Here is a 25503-nt window from a genome sequence, read left to right as displayed (position 1 = left end):
AATTTGAGAACCGTGTTATATGGTCTAGGTCTGAGTTCTGAAGTAAAGAGTGACGAAGAAGTGGTAGCGAACTACACCACAATAGCAGGTGCGGGTTCCTGGTCTTTTTACAAATAATACAAAAATGCAGGGATTGAGGTAAGTAATTCTTTCTTTAATCTGGTGGATAAACTGCATGTTGTGAATGTCGAACATTCGTTTGAAATTGTGTAGAATTGCATGATAGGAACTATTGATGCATGAAATTGAATTTGACAGGAATTGAATTGTGAATTTGGGAAGGGGAATTTGAATGAATTGTTTTAAATTGGGGCCGTCCGTGTGAGGCGGCTCTGCATGTGTTTTTGAAAAGCGGGCTGCCCATGTGTGGCAGCCCAGTGTTTGAATAGAACAGAACAGAACAGAACAGAACAGAACGGGCCGCTAAATTCGCGGCGGTTCGCCGGATGGGTCCCCGAAATGGCCCATCTAGAGTGTGATAATCGGGTCGTCCTTGCGTGGCGATTCGCCGGGTTTCCATGTACGGGCATGATTCCCAGAGTGTGGAATTTTAAAACCTTTTGAAATGAGTTAGAAAGGGGCGGGAATAAAAACTGGTTATTTTAAAGTGATTTGCATATCCGAATTGATAGGGACATGGGGAAAAATTCAAAAACCTTCTTCTTATGTTATTTGGGGAATTAAATGCATTGATTTGTAAAAGCACCGGGCTGGAACTAAATCCCGCACTGAGAGTTAGTTCGATCTCTCACCGTACCACCTGTTATGTGGGTTCCAGGAAACGAAGAAGAAAGCATGGAGGAAGGCCGCGGGTGAGGAAATTAGCGGAAGTTGTTAAGATAGCCACTATCTGTTTATTTTATATTTGTATGAACAATATATTGTGTGGACATGGCAGTGACTGTTTGACTAGCCATGTCTGACATATTGTCCCTTTTCTGTTTGATTGTGAATTCCATTTACTTTTAAATAAAGTGGCTTGTTGAATGTTTTTTTATTGATGATGTATGTGATGTGCTTAACGCCTAGCGCATAAATGCGCGGCGGGTTGTCCGGGGGTGTGACAACTAAGTTGGTATCAGAGCCAGCACATACAATATCAATAAATAACCACTAAGAGAGAACACGTTAAGATCTTGTCTTTAGAATTTAGATAATATGATCTTAATTACTCTTACGATATGTCGTCGTAGAAACTATTACTATACAAAAGTTATATTTTGAAAAAGCTTGATTTGGAAGTGTCCCTCGTAACTCCCAGATGTCCTGAAAACTTATCGGTGATGATGTTAACTGAATCAAAAGACAACCATATTTTCCTTATTCGATCAAAAGACAACCATATCTTCCTTATTCGATACATTGTATATAATTTCATTATATCTTCATCCGATTCGAATTAGTATGAATATGATTCAAGATCTACTAAGTTATCCTTGATTCAAACTAGTGTAATATGATTCGAAATCTATTAAGTTATCCTTTCATATCAATTCAAATGAATTTGGTTGAGATGTATAAGTTATCATCAACAATTATTTTTGTAACATCCAGAAAAAAAAAAAAAAAAAAAAAAAAATTTGAGTTAATATTATTTTGGAATATAATTTTTTTATATGTAATATTGAATATATTTTATACGTCTATGTAAAAAGATTTTGATTGTTGACTAATATAACAGTTAATTTATAAAAATTGATGTCTCATATATCAAGTATGATAAATGAACATATATATTTATATATTTTTTTTTTGTGTCTTATTAGTAATTTAATATGATAAATAATATACATATTATATATATGTTTTAATTTGATAACTGCCACAAATAAATAGCATTTTTTTTTTATATAGTAACCGCCAAGAATTAATTGCAATCAGATTTATTTCAATTTATATTCATTTATAATTTTAAAAGAAAAAAAAAGGGGTAACTCCTGATACAATTCCGCCCCTTCTATAAATTATAACCATCTATACTTTTATTTGAAACTGTTTCCATTTGTTTATTGGTTGCCGCCTCACCCTAATTTCAATCTCTCCATATCAATTTTCTGTCGAACCCAAACAAGTTACATCTCTTCTTTTTCTTGCACACCCTTCGAGAAGAACCTTATTTTATGGTCGATTCGAATTCCAACTACGTCGCACTGATTCTGAGTTGTTATTGTAATCCGATTTGAAGTTATGAATATCTCACTAACAAGTTGACGGGCCAAGGAAAAGGGTGAAGATACTTATATAATTACGCTCCGGATGGTAAAAATCTGGGGTGCGACAATTCTTCTAACTTGGGTTCTTTGTTAAATTATTTAGTCTTGAAAATTCTTCACCACTAGTGGAACATTTGTTAAATTTGTCAATTTCATGGAAGTGATTAATTATCAATTATATTAATATATATCTAATCTCATATTATTTGACTTTAGTAAAATCCTCATATAATTATTGGTTCCATAAATCTTCTTGTCAACATCTCTTATAATTTATTTATTATTTTATTAATATTTTTTTTTAGAATAATTTGATAATTTAATCAGAGTTGCGTAGCGAAAGCGAAACAAAAGTAGTTATAATTTTATGTTTGAATTTTGAGGTCAAAATTTCTTTTTGAAGGGGGGAAAATGTATCAGTCAGTAACAATCAGTAGAAGTAATTACGATGTAATAGTGAATTTTGAGGACAAAATTCTTTTTAAAGGAGGGGAGAATGTAACACTTCTTCAATTAATTATATTTTTAAGATATAAAAGTAATTACATTTTAATGTTTGAATTTAACAATTATCGATTAATTCTATTTTTAGGGTATAAAAGTAAATATAATTTAATATTTAAATTTTGAGGACAAAATTATTTTTCAAGAGGGGAAGGATGTAATACCACGTATTTTAAATACTAAACTAAAATAATGATATATTTAAGTTATCAAAATACAAGATCCGATTTTACATATTGTTTTGATAAGTCCAAAATACATATAATTATAATAATTACTGAAATTAAAACAATAACTTACAAATAACCACTTTGAGAAGGCGTCTTCTCATTACAGATAGCAACGCAACTGCTGCCATAATTAATTCCAATCTGTTTACTCTCTCTCTCTCTCCGCTTCTTCAGAACAATTCACAACGATTAGAATGGAGACCCTATTTAATTGCTCTTTCCTTCGTAGCACCCATAGGAGACTCAAGCCGCATCTCTTTCCTGCAAAATCAAATTCTGAAATTAAGGTATTCCAATTTTATATTAATATTATATTAAATTACTTATTGTTTATATTGACTTATGATCCGATTTCTGAAAATTATATGCTTATCCAATTAGTTAAACTATTTCTTGAATAAAAAGATTATTTGGTTATCAAATAGTTATTTGGTACTATTATATTATAAATTTATATTCATAAAATAACCCTCGGATTCAATCTCAAGAAATTTGAATTATTCCATGAAGATGAATTGTTCTATTTTTTTATTTTAAGAGATTATGTTTATTCATTATATAATTTCTGCATTATATTTGTATTATATTTATAGCATTTTCATTAACATGTCTTACACGTATTTGTATATACTTTTAGCACCTGTTTTGAAGATAATTATGAATTACACAAATTATTTTCAAAATAACTTATCTAGTGTCGTAATATACATGGATTATACAATTTTATGAACACTGTGAGGTTTATACATGTATCATTTGCAAAATTAGTAGAAATTTATATGTTCGGCAAGAATAATTATTTCAAAGGTTAGACTTTATTTGAATAATATATATTATATTATTTTATTAAACGGATAATTTTCACCGAAAAATATTGAAAATTTATTCACCGATAACCTTAGGGATTAATTCATTAATAACCTTAAAACTATTTTTATTACAAATAACTATTTTTGATTTACATCTACTATTCTATTTGATGAAAATTGTCACTGATAACACTAGAATTATTTTACTTATTTACAAAGAACTATAGTCTAAAACTTATAAATAATATATACTTTTTATCATGAGAATATAATTTCCATTATATGTATGATCTTAATCAACTTTTAAATATGTACAGACCTTCTGGTCAAACAATTCCATTAGATATACATTAATATATCATTTGAAATAAATTCCATTATATTCATATATGTACAGACGTTCGGATCAAAATCAATTTTAGTATATGTATAATCTTAGGGTAACATTATACTGCTTAATTATATCTAGTGATATATTCGGACCATATGTACTCCATAACTGTCGGTCTAGTAACGGACAAATTAAATGACAAATAAAATGTATAGATGTTAATTTGAGAACCGTGTTATATGGTCTAGGTCTGAGTTCTGAAGTAAAGAGTGACGAAGAAGTGGTAGCGAACTACACCACAATAGCAGGTGCGGGTTCCTGGTCTTTTTACAAATAATACAAAAATGCAGGGATTGAGGTAAGTAATTCTTTCTTTAATCTGGTGGATAAACTGCATGTTGTGAATGTCGAACATTCGTTTGAAATTGTGTAGAATTGCATGATAGGAACTATTGATGCATGAAATTGAATTTGACAGGAATTGAATTGTGAATTTGGGAAGGGGAATTTGAATGAATTGTTTTAAATTGGGGCCGTCCGTGTGAGGCGGCTCTGCATGTGTTTTTGAAAAGCGGGCTGCCCATGTGTGGCAGCCCAGTGTTTGAATAGAACAGAACAGAACAGAACAGAACAGAACGGGCCGCTAAATTCGCGGCGGTTCGCCGGATGGGTCCCCGAAATGGCCCATCTAGAGTGTGATAATCGGGTCGTCCTTGCGTGGCGATTCGCCGGGTTTCCATGTACGGGCATGATTCCCAGAGTGTGGAATTTTAAAACCTTTTGAAATGAGTTAGAAAGGGGCGGGAATAAAAACTGGTTATTTTAAAGTGATTTGCATATCCGAATTGATAGGGACATGGGGAAAAATTCAAAAACCTTCTTCTTATGTTATTTGGGGAATTAAATGCATTGATTTGTAAAAGCACCGGGCTGGAACTAAATCCCGCACTGAGAGTTAGTTCGATCTCTCACCGTACCACCTGTTATGTGGGTTCCAGGAAACGAAGAAGAAAGCATGGAGGAAGGCCGCGGGTGAGGAAATTAGCGGAAGTTGTTAAGATAGCCACTATCTGTTTATTTTATATTTGTATGAACAATATATTGTGTGGACATGGCAGTGACTGTTTGACTAGCCATGTCTGACATATTGTCCCTTTTCTGTTTGATTGTGAATTCCATTTACTTTTAAATAAAGTGGCTTGTTGAATGTTTTTTTATTGATGATGTATGTGATGTGCTTAACGCCTAGCGCATAAATGCGCGGCGGGTTGTCCGGGGGTGTGACAACTAAGTTGGTATCAGAGCCAGCACATACAATATCAATAAATAACCACTAAGAGAGAACACGTTAAGATCTTGTCTTTAGAATTTAGATAATATGATCTTAATTACTCTTACGATATGTCGTCGTAGAAACTATTACTATACAAAAGTTATATTTTGAAAAAGCTTGATTTGGAAGTGTCCCTCGTAACTCCCAGATGTCCTGAAAACTTATCGGTGATGATGTTAACTGAATCAAAAGACAACCATATTTTCCTTATTCGATCAAAAGACAACCATATCTTCCTTATTCGATACATTGTATATAATTTCATTATATCTTCATCCGATTCGAATTAGTATGAATATGATTCAAGATCTACTAAGTTATCCTTGATTCAAACTAGTGTAATATGATTCGAAATCTATTAAGTTATCCTTTCATATCAATTCAAATGAATTTGGTTGAGATGTATAAGTTATCATCAACAATTATTTTTGTAACATCCAGAAAAAAAAAAAAAAAAAAAAAAAAATTTGAGTTAATATTATTTTGGAATATAATTTTTTTATATGTAATATTGAATATATTTTATACGTCTATGTAAAAAGATTTTGATTGTTGACTAATATAACAGTTAATTTATAAAAATTGATGTCTCATATATCAAGTATGATAAATGAACATATATATTTATATATTTTTTTTTTGTGTCTTATTAGTAATTTAATATGATAAATAATATACATATTATATATATGTTTTAATTTGATAACTGCCACAAATAAATAGCATTTTTTTTTTATATAGTAACCGCCAAGAATTAATTGCAATCAGATTTATTTCAATTTATATTCATTTATAATTTTAAAAGAAAAAAAAAGGGGTAACTCCTGATACAATTCCGCCCCTTCTATAAATTATAACCATCTATACTTTTATTTGAAACTGTTTCCATTTGTTTATTGGTTGCCGCCTCACCCTAATTTCAATCTCTCCATATCAATTTTCTGTCGAACCCAAACAAGTTACATCTCTTCTTTTTCTTGCACACCCTTCGAGAAGAACCTTATTTTATGGTCGATTCGAATTCCAACTACGTCGCACTGATTCTGAGTTGTTATTGTAATCCGATTTGAAGTTATGAATATCTCACTAACAAGTTGACGGGCCAAGGAAAAGGGTGAAGATACTTATATAATTACGCTCCGGATGGTAAAAATCTGGGGTGCGACAATTCTTCTAACTTGGGTTCTTTGTTAAATTATTTAGTCTTGAAAATTCTTCACCACTAGTGGAACATTTGTTAAATTTGTCAATTTCATGGAAGTGATTAATTATCAATTATATTAATATATATCTAATCTCATATTATTTGACTTTAGTAAAATCCTCATATAATTATTGGTTCCATAAATCTTCTTGTCAACATCTCTTATAATTTATTTATTATTTTATTAATATTTTTTTTTAGAATAATTTGATAATTTAATCAGAGTTGCGTAGCGAAAGCGAAACAAAAGTAGTTATAATTTTATGTTTGAATTTTGAGGTCAAAATTTCTTTTTGAAGGGGGGAAAATGTATCAGTCAGTAACAATCAGTAGAAGTAATTACGATGTAATAGTGAATTTTGAGGACAAAATTCTTTTTAAAGGAGGGGAGAATGTAACACTTCTTCAATTAATTATATTTTTAAGATATAAAAGTAATTACATTTTAATGTTTGAATTTAACAATTATCGATTAATTCTATTTTTAGGGTATAAAAGTAAATATAATTTAATATTTAAATTTTGAGGACAAAATTATTTTTCAAGAGGGGAAGGATGTAATACCACGTATTTTAAATACTAAACTAAAATAATGATATATTTAAGTTATCAAAATACAAGATCCGATTTTACATATTGTTTTGATAAGTCCAAAATACATATAATTATAATAATTACTGAAATTAAAACAATAACTTACAAATAACCACTTTGAGAAGGCGTCTTCTCATTACAGATAGCAACGCAACTGCTGCCATAATTAATTCCAATCTGTTTACTCTCTCTCTCTCTCCGCTTCTTCAGAACAATTCACAACGATTAGAATGGAGACCCTATTTAATTGCTCTTTCCTTCGTAGCACCCATAGGAGACTCAAGCCGCATCTCTTTCCTGCAAAATCAAATTCTGAAATTAAGGTATTCCAATTTTATATTAATATTATATTAAATTACTTATTGTTTATATTGACTTATGATCCGATTTCTGAAAATTATATGCTTATCCAATTAGTTAAACTATTTCTTGAATAAAAAGATTATTTGGTTATCAAATAGTTATTTGGTACTATTATATTATAAATTTATATTCATAAAATAACCCTCGGATTCAATCTCAAGAAATTTGAATTATTCCATGAAGATGAATTGTTCTATTTTTTTATTTTAAGAGATTATGTTTATTCATTATATAATTTCTGCATTATATTTGTATTATATTTATAGCATTTTCATTAACATGTCTTACACGTATTTGTATATACTTTTAGCACCTGTTTTGAAGATAATTATGAATTACACAAATTATTTTCAAAATAACTTATCTAGTGTCGTAATATACATGGATTATACAATTTTATGAACACTGTGAGGTTTATACATGTATCATTTGCAAAATTAGTAGAAATTTATATGTTCGGCAAGAATAATTATTTCAAAGGTTAGACTTTATTTGAATAATATATATTATATTATTTTATTAAACGGATAATTTTCACCGAAAAATATTGAAAATTTATTCACCGATAACCTTAGGGATTAATTCATTAATAACCTTAAAACTATTTTTATTACAAATAACTATTTTTGATTTACATCTACTATTCTATTTGATGAAAATTGTCACTGATAACACTAGAATTATTTTACTTATTTACAAAGAACTATAGTCTAAAACTTATAAATAATATATACTTTTTATCATGAGAATATAATTTCCATTATATGTATGATCTTAATCAACTTTTAAATATGTACAGACCTTCTGGTCAAACAATTCCATTAGATATACATTAATATATCATTTGAAATAAATTCCATTATATTCATATATGTACAGACGTTCGGATCAAAATCAATTTTAGTATATGTATAATCTTAGGGTAACATTATACTGCTTAATTATATCTAGTGATATATTCGGACCATATGTACTCCATAACTGTCGGTCTAGTAACGGACAAATTAAATGACAAATAAAATGTATAGATGTTAATTTGAGAACCGTGTTATATGGTCTAGGTCTGAGTTCTGAAGTAAAGAGTGACGAAGAAGTGGTAGCGAACTACACCACAATAGCAGGTGCGGGTTCCTGGTCTTTTTACAAATAATACAAAAATGCAGGGATTGAGGTAAGTAATTCTTTCTTTAATCTGGTGGATAAACTGCATGTTGTGAATGTCGAACATTCGTTTGAAATTGTGTAGAATTGCATGATAGGAACTATTGATGCATGAAATTGAATTTGACAGGAATTGAATTGTGAATTTGGGAAGGGGAATTTGAATGAATTGTTTTAAATTGGGGCCGTCCGTGTGAGGCGGCTCTGCATGTGTTTTTGAAAAGCGGGCTGCCCATGTGTGGCAGCCCAGTGTTTGAATAGAACAGAACAGAACAGAACAGAACAGAACGGGCCGCTAAATTCGCGGCGGTTCGCCGGATGGGTCCCCGAAATGGCCCATCTAGAGTGTGATAATCGGGTCGTCCTTGCGTGGCGATTCGCCGGGTTTCCATGTACGGGCATGATTCCCAGAGTGTGGAATTTTAAAACCTTTTGAAATGAGTTAGAAAGGGGCGGGAATAAAAACTGGTTATTTTAAAGTGATTTGCATATCCGAATTGATAGGGACATGGGGAAAAATTCAAAAACCTTCTTCTTATGTTATTTGGGGAATTAAATGCATTGATTTGTAAAAGCACCGGGCTGGAACTAAATCCCGCACTGAGAGTTAGTTCGATCTCTCACCGTACCACCTGTTATGTGGGTTCCAGGAAACGAAGAAGAAAGCATGGAGGAAGGCCGCGGGTGAGGAAATTAGCGGAAGTTGTTAAGATAGCCACTATCTGTTTATTTTATATTTGTATGAACAATATATTGTGTGGACATGGCAGTGACTGTTTGACTAGCCATGTCTGACATATTGTCCCTTTTCTGTTTGATTGTGAATTCCATTTACTTTTAAATAAAGTGGCTTGTTGAATGTTTTTTTATTGATGATGTATGTGATGTGCTTAACGCCTAGCGCATAAATGCGCGGCGGGTTGTCCGGGGGTGTGACAACTAAGTTGGTATCAGAGCCAGCACATACAATATCAATAAATAACCACTAAGAGAGAACACGTTAAGATCTTGTCTTTAGAATTTAGATAATATGATCTTAATTACTCTTACGATATGTCGTCGTAGAAACTATTACTATACAAAAGTTATATTTTGAAAAAGCTTGATTTGGAAGTGTCCCTCGTAACTCCCAGATGTCCTGAAAACTTATCGGTGATGATGTTAACTGAATCAAAAGACAACCATATTTTCCTTATTCGATCAAAAGACAACCATATCTTCCTTATTCGATACATTGTATATAATTTCATTATATCTTCATCCGATTCGAATTAGTATGAATATGATTCAAGATCTACTAAGTTATCCTTGATTCAAACTAGTGTAATATGATTCGAAATCTATTAAGTTATCCTTTCATATCAATTCAAATGAATTTGGTTGAGATGTATAAGTTATCATCAACAATTATTTTTGTAACATCCAGAAAAAAAAAAAAAAAAAAAAAAAAATTTGAGTTAATATTATTTTGGAATATAATTTTTTTATATGTAATATTGAATATATTTTATACGTCTATGTAAAAAGATTTTGATTGTTGACTAATATAACAGTTAATTTATAAAAATTGATGTCTCATATATCAAGTATGATAAATGAACATATATATTTATATATTTTTTTTTTGTGTCTTATTAGTAATTTAATATGATAAATAATATACATATTATATATATGTTTTAATTTGATAACTGCCACAAATAAATAGCATTTTTTTTTTATATAGTAACCGCCAAGAATTAATTGCAATCAGATTTATTTCAATTTATATTCATTTATAATTTTAAAAGAAAAAAAAAGGGGTAACTCCTGATACAATTCCGCCCCTTCTATAAATTATAACCATCTATACTTTTATTTGAAACTGTTTCCATTTGTTTATTGGTTGCCGCCTCACCCTAATTTCAATCTCTCCATATCAATTTTCTGTCGAACCCAAACAAGTTACATCTCTTCTTTTTCTTGCACACCCTTCGAGAAGAACCTTATTTTATGGTCGATTCGAATTCCAACTACGTCGCACTGATTCTGAGTTGTTATTGTAATCCGATTTGAAGTTATGAATATCTCACTAACAAGTTGACGGGCCAAGGAAAAGGGTGAAGATACTTATATAATTACGCTCCGGATGGTAAAAATCTGGGGTGCGACAATTCTTCTAACTTGGGTTCTTTGTTAAATTATTTAGTCTTGAAAATTCTTCACCACTAGTGGAACATTTGTTAAATTTGTCAATTTCATGGAAGTGATTAATTATCAATTATATTAATATATATCTAATCTCATATTATTTGACTTTAGTAAAATCCTCATATAATTATTGGTTCCATAAATCTTCTTGTCAACATCTCTTATAATTTATTTATTATTTTATTAATATTTTTTTTTAGAATAATTTGATAATTTAATCAGAGTTGCGTAGCGAAAGCGAAACAAAAGTAGTTATAATTTTATGTTTGAATTTTGAGGTCAAAATTTCTTTTTGAAGGGGGGAAAATGTATCAGTCAGTAACAATCAGTAGAAGTAATTACGATGTAATAGTGAATTTTGAGGACAAAATTCTTTTTAAAGGAGGGGAGAATGTAACACTTCTTCAATTAATTATATTTTTAAGATATAAAAGTAATTACATTTTAATGTTTGAATTTAACAATTATCGATTAATTCTATTTTTAGGGTATAAAAGTAAATATAATTTAATATTTAAATTTTGAGGACAAAATTATTTTTCAAGAGGGGAAGGATGTAATACCACGTATTTTAAATACTAAACTAAAATAATGATATATTTAAGTTATCAAAATACAAGATCCGATTTTACATATTGTTTTGATAAGTCCAAAATACATATAATTATAATAATTACTGAAATTAAAACAATAACTTACAAATAACCACTTTGAGAAGGCGTCTTCTCATTACAGATAGCAACGCAACTGCTGCCATAATTAATTCCAATCTGTTTACTCTCTCTCTCTCTCCGCTTCTTCAGAACAATTCACAACGATTAGAATGGAGACCCTATTTAATTGCTCTTTCCTTCGTAGCACCCATAGGAGACTCAAGCCGCATCTCTTTCCTGCAAAATCAAATTCTGAAATTAAGGTATTCCAATTTTATATTAATATTATATTAAATTACTTATTGTTTATATTGACTTATGATCCGATTTCTGAAAATTATATGCTTATCCAATTAGTTAAACTATTTCTTGAATAAAAAGATTATTTGGTTATCAAATAGTTATTTGGTACTATTATATTATAAATTTATATTCATAAAATAACCCTCGGATTCAATCTCAAGAAATTTGAATTATTCCATGAAGATGAATTGTTCTATTTTTTTATTTTAAGAGATTATGTTTATTCATTATATAATTTCTGCATTATATTTGTATTATATTTATAGCATTTTCATTAACATGTCTTACACGTATTTGTATATACTTTTAGCACCTGTTTTGAAGATAATTATGAATTACACAAATTATTTTCAAAATAACTTATCTAGTGTCGTAATATACATGGATTATACAATTTTATGAACACTGTGAGGTTTATACATGTATCATTTGCAAAATTAGTAGAAATTTATATGTTCGGCAAGAATAATTATTTCAAAGGTTAGACTTTATTTGAATAATATATATTATATTATTTTATTAAACGGATAATTTTCACCGAAAAATATTGAAAATTTATTCACCGATAACCTTAGGGATTAATTCATTAATAACCTTAAAACTATTTTTATTACAAATAACTATTTTTGATTTACATCTACTATTCTATTTGATGAAAATTGTCACTGATAACACTAGAATTATTTTACTTATTTACAAAGAACTATAGTCTAAAACTTATAAATAATATATACTTTTTATCATGAGAATATAATTTCCATTATATGTATGATCTTAATCAACTTTTAAATATGTACAGACCTTCTGGTCAAACAATTCCATTAGATATACATTAATATATCATTTGAAATAAATTCCATTATATTCATATATGTACAGACGTTCGGATCAAAATCAATTTTAGTATATGTATAATCTTAGGGTAACATTATACTGCTTAATTATATCTAGTGATATATTCGGACCATATGTACTCCATAACTGTCGGTCTAGTAACGGACAAATTAAATGACAAATAAAATGTATAGATGTTAATTTGAGAACCGTGTTATATGGTCTAGGTCTGAGTTCTGAAGTAAAGAGTGACGAAGAAGTGGTAGCGAACTACACCACAATAGCAGGTGCGGGTTCCTGGTCTTTTTACAAATAATACAAAAATGCAGGGATTGAGGTAAGTAATTCTTTCTTTAATCTGGTGGATAAACTGCATGTTGTGAATGTCGAACATTCGTTTGAAATTGTGTAGAATTGCATGATAGGAACTATTGATGCATGAAATTGAATTTGACAGGAATTGAATTGTGAATTTGGGAAGGGGAATTTGAATGAATTGTTTTAAATTGGGGCCGTCCGTGTGAGGCGGCTCTGCATGTGTTTTTGAAAAGCGGGCTGCCCATGTGTGGCAGCCCAGTGTTTGAATAGAACAGAACAGAACAGAACAGAACAGAACGGGCCGCTAAATTCGCGGCGGTTCGCCGGATGGGTCCCCGAAATGGCCCATCTAGAGTGTGATAATCGGGTCGTCCTTGCGTGGCGATTCGCCGGGTTTCCATGTACGGGCATGATTCCCAGAGTGTGGAATTTTAAAACCTTTTGAAATGAGTTAGAAAGGGGCGGGAATAAAAACTGGTTATTTTAAAGTGATTTGCATATCCGAATTGATAGGGACATGGGGAAAAATTCAAAAACCTTCTTCTTATGTTATTTGGGGAATTAAATGCATTGATTTGTAAAAGCACCGGGCTGGAACTAAATCCCGCACTGAGAGTTAGTTCGATCTCTCACCGTACCACCTGTTATGTGGGTTCCAGGAAACGAAGAAGAAAGCATGGAGGAAGGCCGCGGGTGAGGAAATTAGCGGAAGTTGTTAAGATAGCCACTATCTGTTTATTTTATATTTGTATGAACAATATATTGTGTGGACATGGCAGTGACTGTTTGACTAGCCATGTCTGACATATTGTCCCTTTTCTGTTTGATTGTGAATTCCATTTACTTTTAAATAAAGTGGCTTGTTGAATGTTTTTTTATTGATGATGTATGTGATGTGCTTAACGCCTAGCGCATAAATGCGCGGCGGGTTGTCCGGGGGTGTGACAACTAAGTTGGTATCAGAGCCAGCACATACAATATCAATAAATAACCACTAAGAGAGAACACGTTAAGATCTTGTCTTTAGAATTTAGATAATATGATCTTAATTACTCTTACGATATGTCGTCGTAGAAACTATTACTATACAAAAGTTATATTTTGAAAAAGCTTGATTTGGAAGTGTCCCTCGTAACTCCCAGATGTCCTGAAAACTTATCGGTGATGATGTTAACTGAATCAAAAGACAACCATATTTTCCTTATTCGATCAAAAGACAACCATATCTTCCTTATTCGATACATTGTATATAATTTCATTATATCTTCATCCGATTCGAATTAGTATGAATATGATTCAAGATCTACTAAGTTATCCTTGATTCAAACTAGTGTAATATGATTCGAAATCTATTAAGTTATCCTTTCATATCAATTCAAATGAATTTGGTTGAGATGTATAAGTTATCATCAACAATTATTTTTGTAACATCCAGAAAAAAAAAAAAAAAAAAAAAAAAATTTGAGTTAATATTATTTTGGAATATAATTTTTTTATATGTAATATTGAATATATTTTATACGTCTATGTAAAAAGATTTTGATTGTTGACTAATATAACAGTTAATTTATAAAAATTGATGTCTCATATATCAAGTATGATAAATGAACATATATATTTATATATTTTTTTTTTGTGTCTTATTAGTAATTTAATATGATAAATAATATACATATTATATATATGTTTTAATTTGATAACTGCCACAAATAAATAGCATTTTTTTTTTATATAGTAACCGCCAAGAATTAATTGCAATCAGATTTATTTCAATTTATATTCATTTATAATTTTAAAAGAAAAAAAAAGGGGTAACTCCTGATACAATTCCGCCCCTTCTATAAATTATAACCATCTATACTTTTATTTGAAACTGTTTCCATTTGTTTATTGGTTGCCGCCTCACCCTAATTTCAATCTCTCCATATCAATTTTCTGTCGAACCCAAACAAGTTACATCTCTTCTTTTTCTTGCACACCCTTCGAGAAGAACCTTATTTTATGGTCGATTCGAATTCCAACTACGTCGCACTGATTCTGAGTTGTTATTGTAATCCGATTTGAAGTTATGAATATCTCACTAACAAGTTGACGGGCCAAGGAAAAGGGTGAAGATACTTATATAATTACGCTCCGGATGGTAAAAATCTGGGGTGCGACAATTCTTCTAACTTGGGTTCTTTGTTAAATTATTTAGTCTTGAAAATTCTTCACCACTAGTGGAACATTTGTTAAATTTGTCAATTTCATGGAAGTGATTAATTATCAATTATATTAATATATATCTAATCTCATATTATTTGACTTTAGTAAAATCCTCATATAATTATTGGTTCCATAAATCTTCTTGTCAACATCTCTTATAATTTATTTATTATTTTATTAATATTTTTTTTTAGAATAATTTGATAATTTAATCAGAGTTGCGTAGCGAAAGCGAAACAAAAGTAGTTATAATTTTATGTTTGAATTTTGAGGTCAAAATTTCTTTTTGAAGGGGGGAAAATGTATCAGTCAGTAACAATCAGTAGAAGTAATTACGATGTAATAGTGAATTTTGAGGACAAAATTCTTTTTAAAGGAGGGGAGAATGTAACACTTCTTCAATTAATTATATTTTTAAGATATAAAAGTAATTACATTTTAATGTTTGAATTTAACAATTATCGATTAATTCTATTTTTAGGGTATAAAAGTAAATATAATTTAATATTTAAATTTTGAGGACAAAATTATTTTTCAAGAGGGGAAGGATGTAATACCACGTATTTTAAATACTAAACTAAAATAATGATATATTTAAGTTATCAAAATACAAGATCCGATTTTACATATTGTTTTGATAAGTCCAAAATACATATAATTATAATAATTACTGAAATTAAAACAATAACTTACAAATAACCACTTTGAGAAGGCGTCTTCTCATTACAGATAGCAACGCAACTGCTGCCATAATTAATTCCAATCTGTTTACTCTCTCTCTCTCTCCGCTTCTTCAGAACAATTCACAACGATTAGAATGGAGACCCTATTTAATTGCTCTTTCCTTCGTAGCACCCATAGGAGACTCAAGCCGCATCTCTTTCCTGCAAAATCAAATTCTGAAATTAAGGTATTCCAATTTTATATTAATATTATATTAAATTACTTATTGTTTATATTGACTTATGATCCGATTTCTGAAAATTATATGCTTATCCAATTAGTTAAACTATTTCTTGAATAAAAAGATTATTTGGTTATCAAATAGTTATTTGGTACTATTATATTATAAATTTATATTCATAAAATAACCCTCGGATTCAATCTCAAGAAATTTGAATTATTCCATGAAGATGAATTGTTCTATTTTTTTATTTTAAGAGATTATGTTTATTCATTATATAATTTCTGCATTATATTTGTATTATATTTATAGCATTTTCATTAACATGTCTTACACGTATTTGTATATACTTTTAGCACCTGTTTTGAAGATAATTATGAATTACACAAATTATTTTCAAAATAACTTATCTAGTGTCGTAATATACATGGATTATACAATTTTATGAACACTGTGAGGTTTATACATGTATCATTTGCAAAATTAGTAGAAATTTATATGTTCGGCAAGAATAATTATTTCAAAGGTTAGACTTTATTTGAATAATATATATTATATTATTTTATTAAACGGATAATTTTCACCGAAAAATATTGAAAATTTATTCACCGATAACCTTAGGGATTAATTCATTAATAACCTTAAAACTATTTTTATTACAAATAACTATTTTTGATTTACATCTACTATTCTATTTGATGAAAATTGTCACTGATAACACTAGAATTATTTTACTTATTTACAAAGAACTATAGTCTAAAACTTATAAATAATATATACTTTTTATCATGAGAATATAATTTCCATTATATGTATGATCTTAATCAACTTTTAAATATGTACAGACCTTCTGGTCAAACAATTCCATTAGATATACATTAATATATCATTTGAAATAAATTCCATTATATTCATATATGTACAGACGTTCGGATCAAAATCAATTTTAGTATATGTATAATCTTAGGGTAACATTATACTGCTTAATTATATCTAGTGATATATTCGGACCATATGTACTCCATAACTGTCGGTCTAGTAACGGACAAATTAAATGACAAATAAAATGTATAGATGTTAATTTGAGAACCGTGTTATATGGTCTAGGTCTGAGTTCTGAAGTAAAGAGTGACGAAGAAGTGGTAGCGAACTACACCACAATAGCAGGTGCGGGTTCCTGGTCTTTTTACAAATAATACAAAAATGCAGGGATTGAGGTAAGTAATTCTTTCTTTAATCTGGTGGATAAACTGCATGTTGTGAATGTCGAACATTCGTTTGAAATTGTGTAGAATTGCATGATAGGAACTATTGATGCATGAAATTGAATTTGACAGGAATTGAATTGTGAATTTGGGAAGGGGAATTTGAATGAATTGTTTTAAATTGGGGCCGTCCGTGTGAGGCGGCTCTGCATGTGTTTTTGAAAAGCGGGCTGCCCATGTGTGGCAGCCCAGTGTTTGAATAGAACAGAACAGAACAGAACAGAACAGAACGGGCCGCTAAATTCGCGGCGGTTCGCCGGATGGGTCCCCGAAATGGCCCATCTAGAGTGTGATAATCGGGTCGTCCTTGCGTGGCGATTCGCCGGGTTTCCATGTACGGGCATGATTCCCAGAGTGTGGAATTTTAAAACCTTTTGAAATGAGTTAGAAAGGGGCGGGAATAAAAACTGGTTATTTTAAAGTGATTTGCATATCCGAATTGATAGGGACATGGGGAAAAATTCAAAAACCTTCTTCTTATGTTATTTGGGGAATTAAATGCATTGATTTGTAAAAGCACCGGGCTGGAACTAAATCCCGCACTGAGAGTTAGTTCGATCTCTCACCGTACCACCTGTTATGTGGGTTCCAGGAAACGAAGAAGAAAGCATGGAGGAAGGCCGCGGGTGAGGAAATTAGCGGAAGTTGTTAAGATAGCCACTATCTGTTTATTTTATATTTGTATGAACAATATATTGTGTGGACATGGCAGTGACTGTTTGACTAGCCATGTCTGACATATTGTCCCTTTTCTGTTTGATTGTGAATTCCATTTACTTTTAAATAAAGTGGCTTGTTGAATGTTTTTTTATTGATGATGTATGTGATGTGCTTAACGCCTAGCGCATAAATGCGCGGCGGGTTGTCCGGGGGTGTGACAGATATCATCAAGAATCAATCAATTTAAAATGATACTATTTTGATTTTGTTGTAGCATCAAGAACTAAGCAATTTATGAAATGCATTCTCTTAAATATTAAACATAACTAATTACCACTAGCAATGTTGACAAAACAAACACTGCAAGACATAATATACTTAAAAAATGTAATCACAAGAATTGTATATTTGATGAATATGCATGTCAATAGAAAAACACAACTGTTAAAAATTGTGCTTTTGCAAGATTTAAATCCACCAACATAGGGTTTTGTTTAATTCTAAAGTACCTAAAATAAGGCAAACAATGAGTACCTGCAAAATTAGATGCATTGAATATTTTTGTTTCAAACATATTGCAAAGAGAAAGTACCTCTCCATTTGTGTAATTAAATTTAAGCTGTAAGCATTCGACATTTGACAGACTGTGAATAAGGTTGGGTCCCATAGTAGCATATTCATCCTAATCATACCAACGAAAAATATAGATGGAGGCATCAACTAGCAATGGCATATTTAGCAACATAATATCCTTGATAAGATAGATATGAATAACCAAATACAGGAGATTAGGTGTCAAAATCTGCAATCTCTTTATGTAAGAATAATTATCAAGAACCAACTTCTTCAAAGTGTTGGAATATATCTCAATGATGCCAATATAACAACCTTTTAGTGATAATTCTTCAAGCAAAGGACAACCCAACAAAAGATTCTTCAAAGTGTCATCAATGATTTGAACACCTTTAAGTCCAATGGTTTTGAGGAAGGGAAGATTTACTGAGTTGGGTTTTATAGCTCCAAAATTAGAGTTGTTTATAGAGAACCAGAGCTGGAGATTTGTTAGTGATGCACAACTGAAAATAATATCAGTGTTTAAATTCAAATTTTTACGCGGAAATATATTGACTAAGCACTCTCGAGGCTCTAACTTCATTACATCACTAATACAATCGGCAATAGCTTGAGTGCAAGGGCCGCCACCCAAAACTAAACGAAGTTGAAATCTGTTAACACATGATGTCTCTCGTTTCTTCAACACACTTTTCACAAATAGTTCGAATTTGGTCATAAATTCTACAGCCACTACATCATCAAGAAACTTTGATGGCCTGAAATCTTTAATGTCAAATTTTAGATCCAGTACAAAAGTCCATGTGTTTATCCATCTTTTGGACAAGATGCATGTCTGCACGGTCTCTCTTGTAGTAAGAAAAGATAGGATATGCGTGCGAACATCATCAGGCAAACTACTAATCCTATCAATACCATAATTCTCCTCACTACCATGTGCCTTCATATTCATCATCTTTGACCTTCACAAATGCATAAAACATGGAACTTTAATGAGTTGCATGCACAGATTTAATCGCTTCTCTAATTTAAAAAATTAAGATTTAAAAAAAAAAAAGCTACAGATCTCAAGTGTTGTAAGTACATAAAACCACAAACCTAGAGGAGTTTATGTAGAGGAGCCGGCACGACAGAGGAGATAAGCGGCGAAGAGGGCGGGAGAGAGACAGGAGCGCTGGGTTAAAAAAAAATAGAGAGGTGTGGAGTATATATAGGTTGAGCGGGAGGTGAGAAAGGGTTGTGCTAGGGCTAAACAAACGGGCCGTCCAAAAATCACCAAGCTCAGCCCTTTTTGTATTGATATAATTTTGCCTGTTTAATTAGCAAGCTTAGTTAGTTTCGAATAATAGTTTCGAAACAGGTAAATAAAGAATTTATTTACAGCGACATAAATTTAAGACGGAGTAAGAAATTTTTTTACAGCGAAATAAATTACTCCACTTAAATAACCTATCAATGATGTCAATGAATATTAAAGGTCATGAATCCACATATTTTTGGTTAATTACACAATTTCTCATTTTAACAATTTGAGAAATCTGTACCACTGATATTTCACATTTTCATGCAGAAATTTGACGGAAGCGAGGCGTATTTGTTGGGCATCATACTCAAATCGGTCTGATGTCCGATCCAAACTATCCAACCCGCTTGAAGTGTGCATGAATATTAAAGCGGCCTGCACGGATCATGAAACAGATCCGACAATACAAAGCGGGCATCGGACCGATTTGAGTCTAATACTCATTGGACTTGTGATTTCAGGTTGTTGTTACATCATCTCAGATTTTATTTTCAAAGTCAAATAAAATAGATTTAGATTTATGTGCAATTATTTTTTGTAATAACAATCAAATAAGTTCTTAATAAAAGATAGGGGGCTTGGACAAAATAAATGTGGTTTAAGTAGATATATGTACATTAATATAGCAAGGAATTTTGGAAAAAAAAATAAAGTGCTAAAAGTATCGGTTTATAAATATATTACAGCGATTTATAAATATAGTTTACTCTTTCATACATTATATTAAAGTTTTAAATTGGAAGGTCGGAATTAGAGTTGTAGGTTTTAAATTGGTGTGAAAAACAACATGTGTAATCTAGAAATAGCATGAAGGTATTATGTGTTATTTTTATTTTGTACGTATGTCTTCAATAAAAGTAAATTGAGTAGGAAGTAAAACTATTTATAGTATTATTCCTACATATACATAATTTTTTTTACAATATTTTAGAAAATTCTATAACCAATAGTGTTTTAACCTCCATCGTTTTTTGATTAGAAATGTCATTATACTGATTCTCTTCATAGTTTGAATGACATGATCATTAAAAGATTTCTTTAGATCACTGAAAATATGAGAATTTCATAATTGGGTGTGAATTGATATTCATATAGGTAAAACTGTACATGCACATCCTTTTTTAATGGAAACTCAGTTGAAATAAGAACATAAACAATTTTCTAAAAAAATACCCCCTTTCTTCTCCAATTTGCCAATTTCCTAAGAAGTAGCATTAAAAATCTGCGGCACTCTGGCCATGCTGTTAGCATAATTGAACGTTTGATCAGGGCAACATCTATTGATCACACCCTTCTTTTCAAGTCGTCCCGTCTTTGTTTCCCAGCTGAACAACTTGTCAGTTTTATCTTGATATGTCATCCACAGAGCGATGTAAACAAACTGTCCATCAAACCCTATCGGGCATGCATGTCGCTTGTAGAATGATATATCACGCATGTTTTCGTTGCGCAACTGCAAGCCAAGACAGAAGCCAAGTGCATCCACCATGACGTCCCAACTTACCGCATGTATTTTATCCCAGTGGGACCCCCCAGTCAGTCTCCACACCTCGATCCCACCACTCCAGCAAACACGGCAACAAGTAATTTCACCAGAATAAATCCCTACATCAGTGATTTCTCCTATCACATTTCCTTCATTCACAGGCAACTCTAGGGACCCTGCTATATCTCTCTTTACATCATACCATAAAAGGTACCCACAATACCAATATATCACCCCCTTCGCGTACAATGCTTTACGTGCTTCGAAAATCATGTTTATATATATGCTTTGGCTCGAACGGGTCCATTTGCCGGTGTCTGAATGAAAAATGTCAAACTGGTACATGATACCATCCCTTTTGTAGCGTGGCAGAAGGTCCACAATGGTGAACTGATCAGGCAACTCGCAAGGATCATACACAAGACCCATTTCAGCACGGAAATACTTCTTCCCGACAACATTTGGTATGAACGCCGCATCTTTGGTAGCAGGATTACACACACAAAGGGACATCATGCCTCTAAATTCACCGTAAAGGAGAAGAAGGCCATTTGTCGAAGAGACTAGCTTGATCTCACAATAGTTATTAGTAGGATTGAGGAAATTGAGGGATGGGTCGGGGACACCTACAAGTGCCAGGTTGTTGGAGAAGAAAGATAACCTGCTACATGTCATGTAAACAAAGCCGCTTGATGAAGTGCCCGCTAAGCGGGATTGATCGGCAGCAAATTTGGCATCTGTGCTGATAAGAGAATACATTTCCTTAGAAATGCATTTGCATCTGTTGAGGCACTTGAAAGGGAGGCGTGGTAAGATATTTTGGTGAATTAGATGATCAGGAAGGTCTTTGTACCTTTTGATAGATGAGGGAGGCGCCATGATGTTTGAAAAATGGCAATCAGAGAGAGAGGAACAGAGAAGAGAGGAGAGAGAGAGAAAAGACCGTATTGATTGCAAAAATAACGGACCCTAACTCTAAATATTGGAATATGTATGAAATTAGTAAATAGAGAAGGATTTAATTAAGAAAGGTTTAAAGCTATGCGGATTAGAGTTTTAAAGGTAGTTCAGAAAAAAAAAATTCTCTATAAGATTAAATTGATCTTTTTAAATTAGATTGACGGAATTAGAGTTGTAGCTACTTTTGTGGTGAAAAACAACATATATAATACATAGATAAAATAAAGTTATTTAAGAGGGTTGAATTTTTTATTTTTAGAGAAGAAAATTAAGGCCTAACCTTTTTTTACATATTATAAATTTAGAATATATGAAAATAGAGATAATTATTATATCCTCTCCTCTCATGATATGGCATGTCGTTCTGTTTTTCTTGATTAATAAAAAGCTATGATCACATTTGCCACTAATTAATGTTTTTCCTATTTATCTTTGTTCTAAACTTAATCATTTTGTAAACTATTTAATAAGATGAATGGAATAGTTATCTGATTTAGACTTCTCTTTTTTCGAAAATAAATAAATTGGTATGGACAAACTTTATATTTTATGCTTACATTTTTATAGTTTGAAGTATAAATTAGAAACTTTCAAAACAAACAAATTGTAATGCATCTTGTTAACAAATTAAAGAAAGAACCTACTTAACTAACAATGTGTACTGCCGTGGTGTGCCCGACCCAAAGATCCGTATCTATTGGCATGAAGAGGAAACCCGCCAATGATTTTCCCTTCTGTATCCACCTTACCTCTTGGTAGAAGGAAAACGTGTCCAGCCAAGCTCTCGAGCATAGTAGGAAATATCGGCCGATACCGATCCGTATCGGCCGATACGTATCGGTATCGGCCGTGACCGATCCGATACTGGTCCGATACTCGCAATAGTGTGTTAAAGAGCCTGAGCTGTATTGGCCGATACTGGTCCGATACTGGTCCGATACGTATCGGTATCGGCCGTGACCGATCCCGATACCGATACCGATATTTCCTACTATGCTCTCGAGGCTGCTCGCATTGCATTCAACAAGTACATAACCAAGTTCGCTGGTAAGGATGCCTTCCACCTACGTGTCCGTGTCCACCCCTTCCTTGTGCTCCGGCCTCCGGATCAACAAGATGCTTTTGTGTGCAGGAGCTGATGAGCTCCAGACCGGCATGAGAGGTGCTTTTGGAAAGCTTCAGGGGCCGGGTATGCGCCACGGTAGCTATTGGTCAGGTGTTGTTCTCTGTCAGGTTGCAAAGACAACAACGCTCAGCTATTGGTCAGGTGTTGTTCTCATTTTTCCATTATCAAGCTAGAACAGTACTGATTGATGTTATTCTGTTGTTTTTGGCAGAAGCCTTGTTTTGTAGTAAAAAAGTAGGAAAAAATTGATAAAAATAATTTGTAAAAAAACTATGTTAATTAAGACAATATTACACTCAAATAATCCACTACTTATATAATGTATTATAAACATTACAAATAGAACACACTTTTATATCCATAAGCTATGCCGAGCTGACTGAATCATCTCATCGTCCTCTGTATTAAAATAAGAATGTAGAAACATACATTTACATGGAACTTTTACAATGCATCAAATTTAATAATTTTATTTAGTTAGTACATTGTCAATTTGACAATACTATTTAATATATTTTCTAACTACATTAATGACCGATCAAAATTATCTGATTAATCTAAAATGAATCTAAAATTTAAAATATAAACGAAATATGATATTATGTATATTAAAAATATTATTATTATAGACCTAAAATAATTTTTATAACTACCCGCAAAAATTCATTACCAGGCGTAAAATTTAGAAAAGAAGAGTAAAAACAAAATAAAATGATACGATTCGTATAAATAAATAAAATATAAGAATTGAATAGATAAATATTTATATAAAAACATACATAATTAATAACGAATCATTCGAGATTATAGTTGAGATTAAACACGTGAAGTATTTGAAAAACATAATATTATAAAATTTATAAATATCGATTTATTATAAATTCTAGAAGTATGGTTAAATAAATATTTATATACGTACGTATATATATTCTAATCGATTCGAATTTATTAAACAAACTTGATATTTAAAGGGGACTTAATGTTAATAAACAAACTTTATTTTTATACTATTCCCTTTGCTTCCCGTCGGAATGACTTCACACCATATACAACCATATATGAATATTTGTTTCTTTTGGAAAATCTTAACCGTTTATTGTTCAATCAGCACAAATCTCAAGGCTTGTTTCAAATTAAAGAATTGAAATTAATCAAATCTAATTTTCAGTTCGGGTCCGCCCAAATGCCTTAACCCGATCAATTATTTTAACCATTGGATTACATCTAGCACGAATCCTGAAGCAATATCATCCTTTGATCTTTGAAAACATTTTAAATTGGAAAGTTAACTCCATTTAATAAAAATTACGGGTCTCTCTTTGTTCTTCTTCTCTGTTTCGCGCAAGGAGGCAAAGCCTCCCTCTCCCTCCCAATTTCCTGCACCGCCTACGAGAATCGGACAAAACTCGGTGTAACTCGGCTGAAAAATCAGAAAATCGGCCAATTCCGTCACTGTTCATCTGGTTTTTTATGAGAAACTCGCATAGATCCGAGAATCGGGTAAAACTCAGCCCGGTCCCGTCCGATTCCGAGTTGACTCAGAATCGGCCGATTTTTTGAACCATGTTATTAATTATTATATTGAGTAAGGTTATGATACTTTGCAAAAGGCATATCGATTTATATTTTCGTTTTTGAAGTTTAAATAGTTGAGCGGAACCGTTCAACATGATCTTAAATTATTTATATAAAAATATACTTGGAGATCAAAATTTACATTTTTCATATTCTTTTTACTATTTTTAAAATAAGTAGAAAATCATCTAATCTAAAAATTCAGAATCATCCAGAAGTAATTTTCAACCTATCTAAAAATATAGTAAAAAAATTATAAAAAGAAAAGTAAAATCATGTTTCCAACTACATTTTCATATAGAGATTATGTTGAGCAATTCAGATTGATTTTTTAAACTTCGAAAACATAGATATGAATCCATTGTATGGTCTGATCCACACTTTGCAAAGTAGGATCTTCTGCTGC

General features: G+C 31.4%; 1 protein-coding gene across 1 annotated transcript in view; it reads right to left on the bottom strand.

Moving 5' to 3' along the window:
- The window catches only part of LOC144549492 (uncharacterized), a 37532-nt gene extending 18578 nt beyond the window's left edge, over nucleotides 1-18954 (bottom strand). The window contains exon 1 of the mRNA XM_078298246.1: nucleotides 18667-18954. Within this exon, the coding sequence (XP_078154372.1) occupies nucleotides 18667-18741 (75 nt within the window). The 5' untranslated portion in view covers nucleotides 18742-18954. The remainder of the gene's footprint in view (nucleotides 1-18666) is intronic.
- Between the last annotated feature and the right edge of the window lie 6549 nt (nucleotides 18955-25503).

This window comes from Carex rostrata, chromosome 35, assembly GCF_964058835.1.
Source record: "Carex rostrata chromosome 35, lpCarRost1.2, whole genome shotgun sequence".
Classification (NCBI taxonomy): Eukaryota; Viridiplantae; Streptophyta; class Magnoliopsida; order Poales; family Cyperaceae; genus Carex; species Carex rostrata.
Note: the sequence above shows the minus strand (reverse complement) of the source record. Positions and strands in the feature narration are given on the sequence as shown.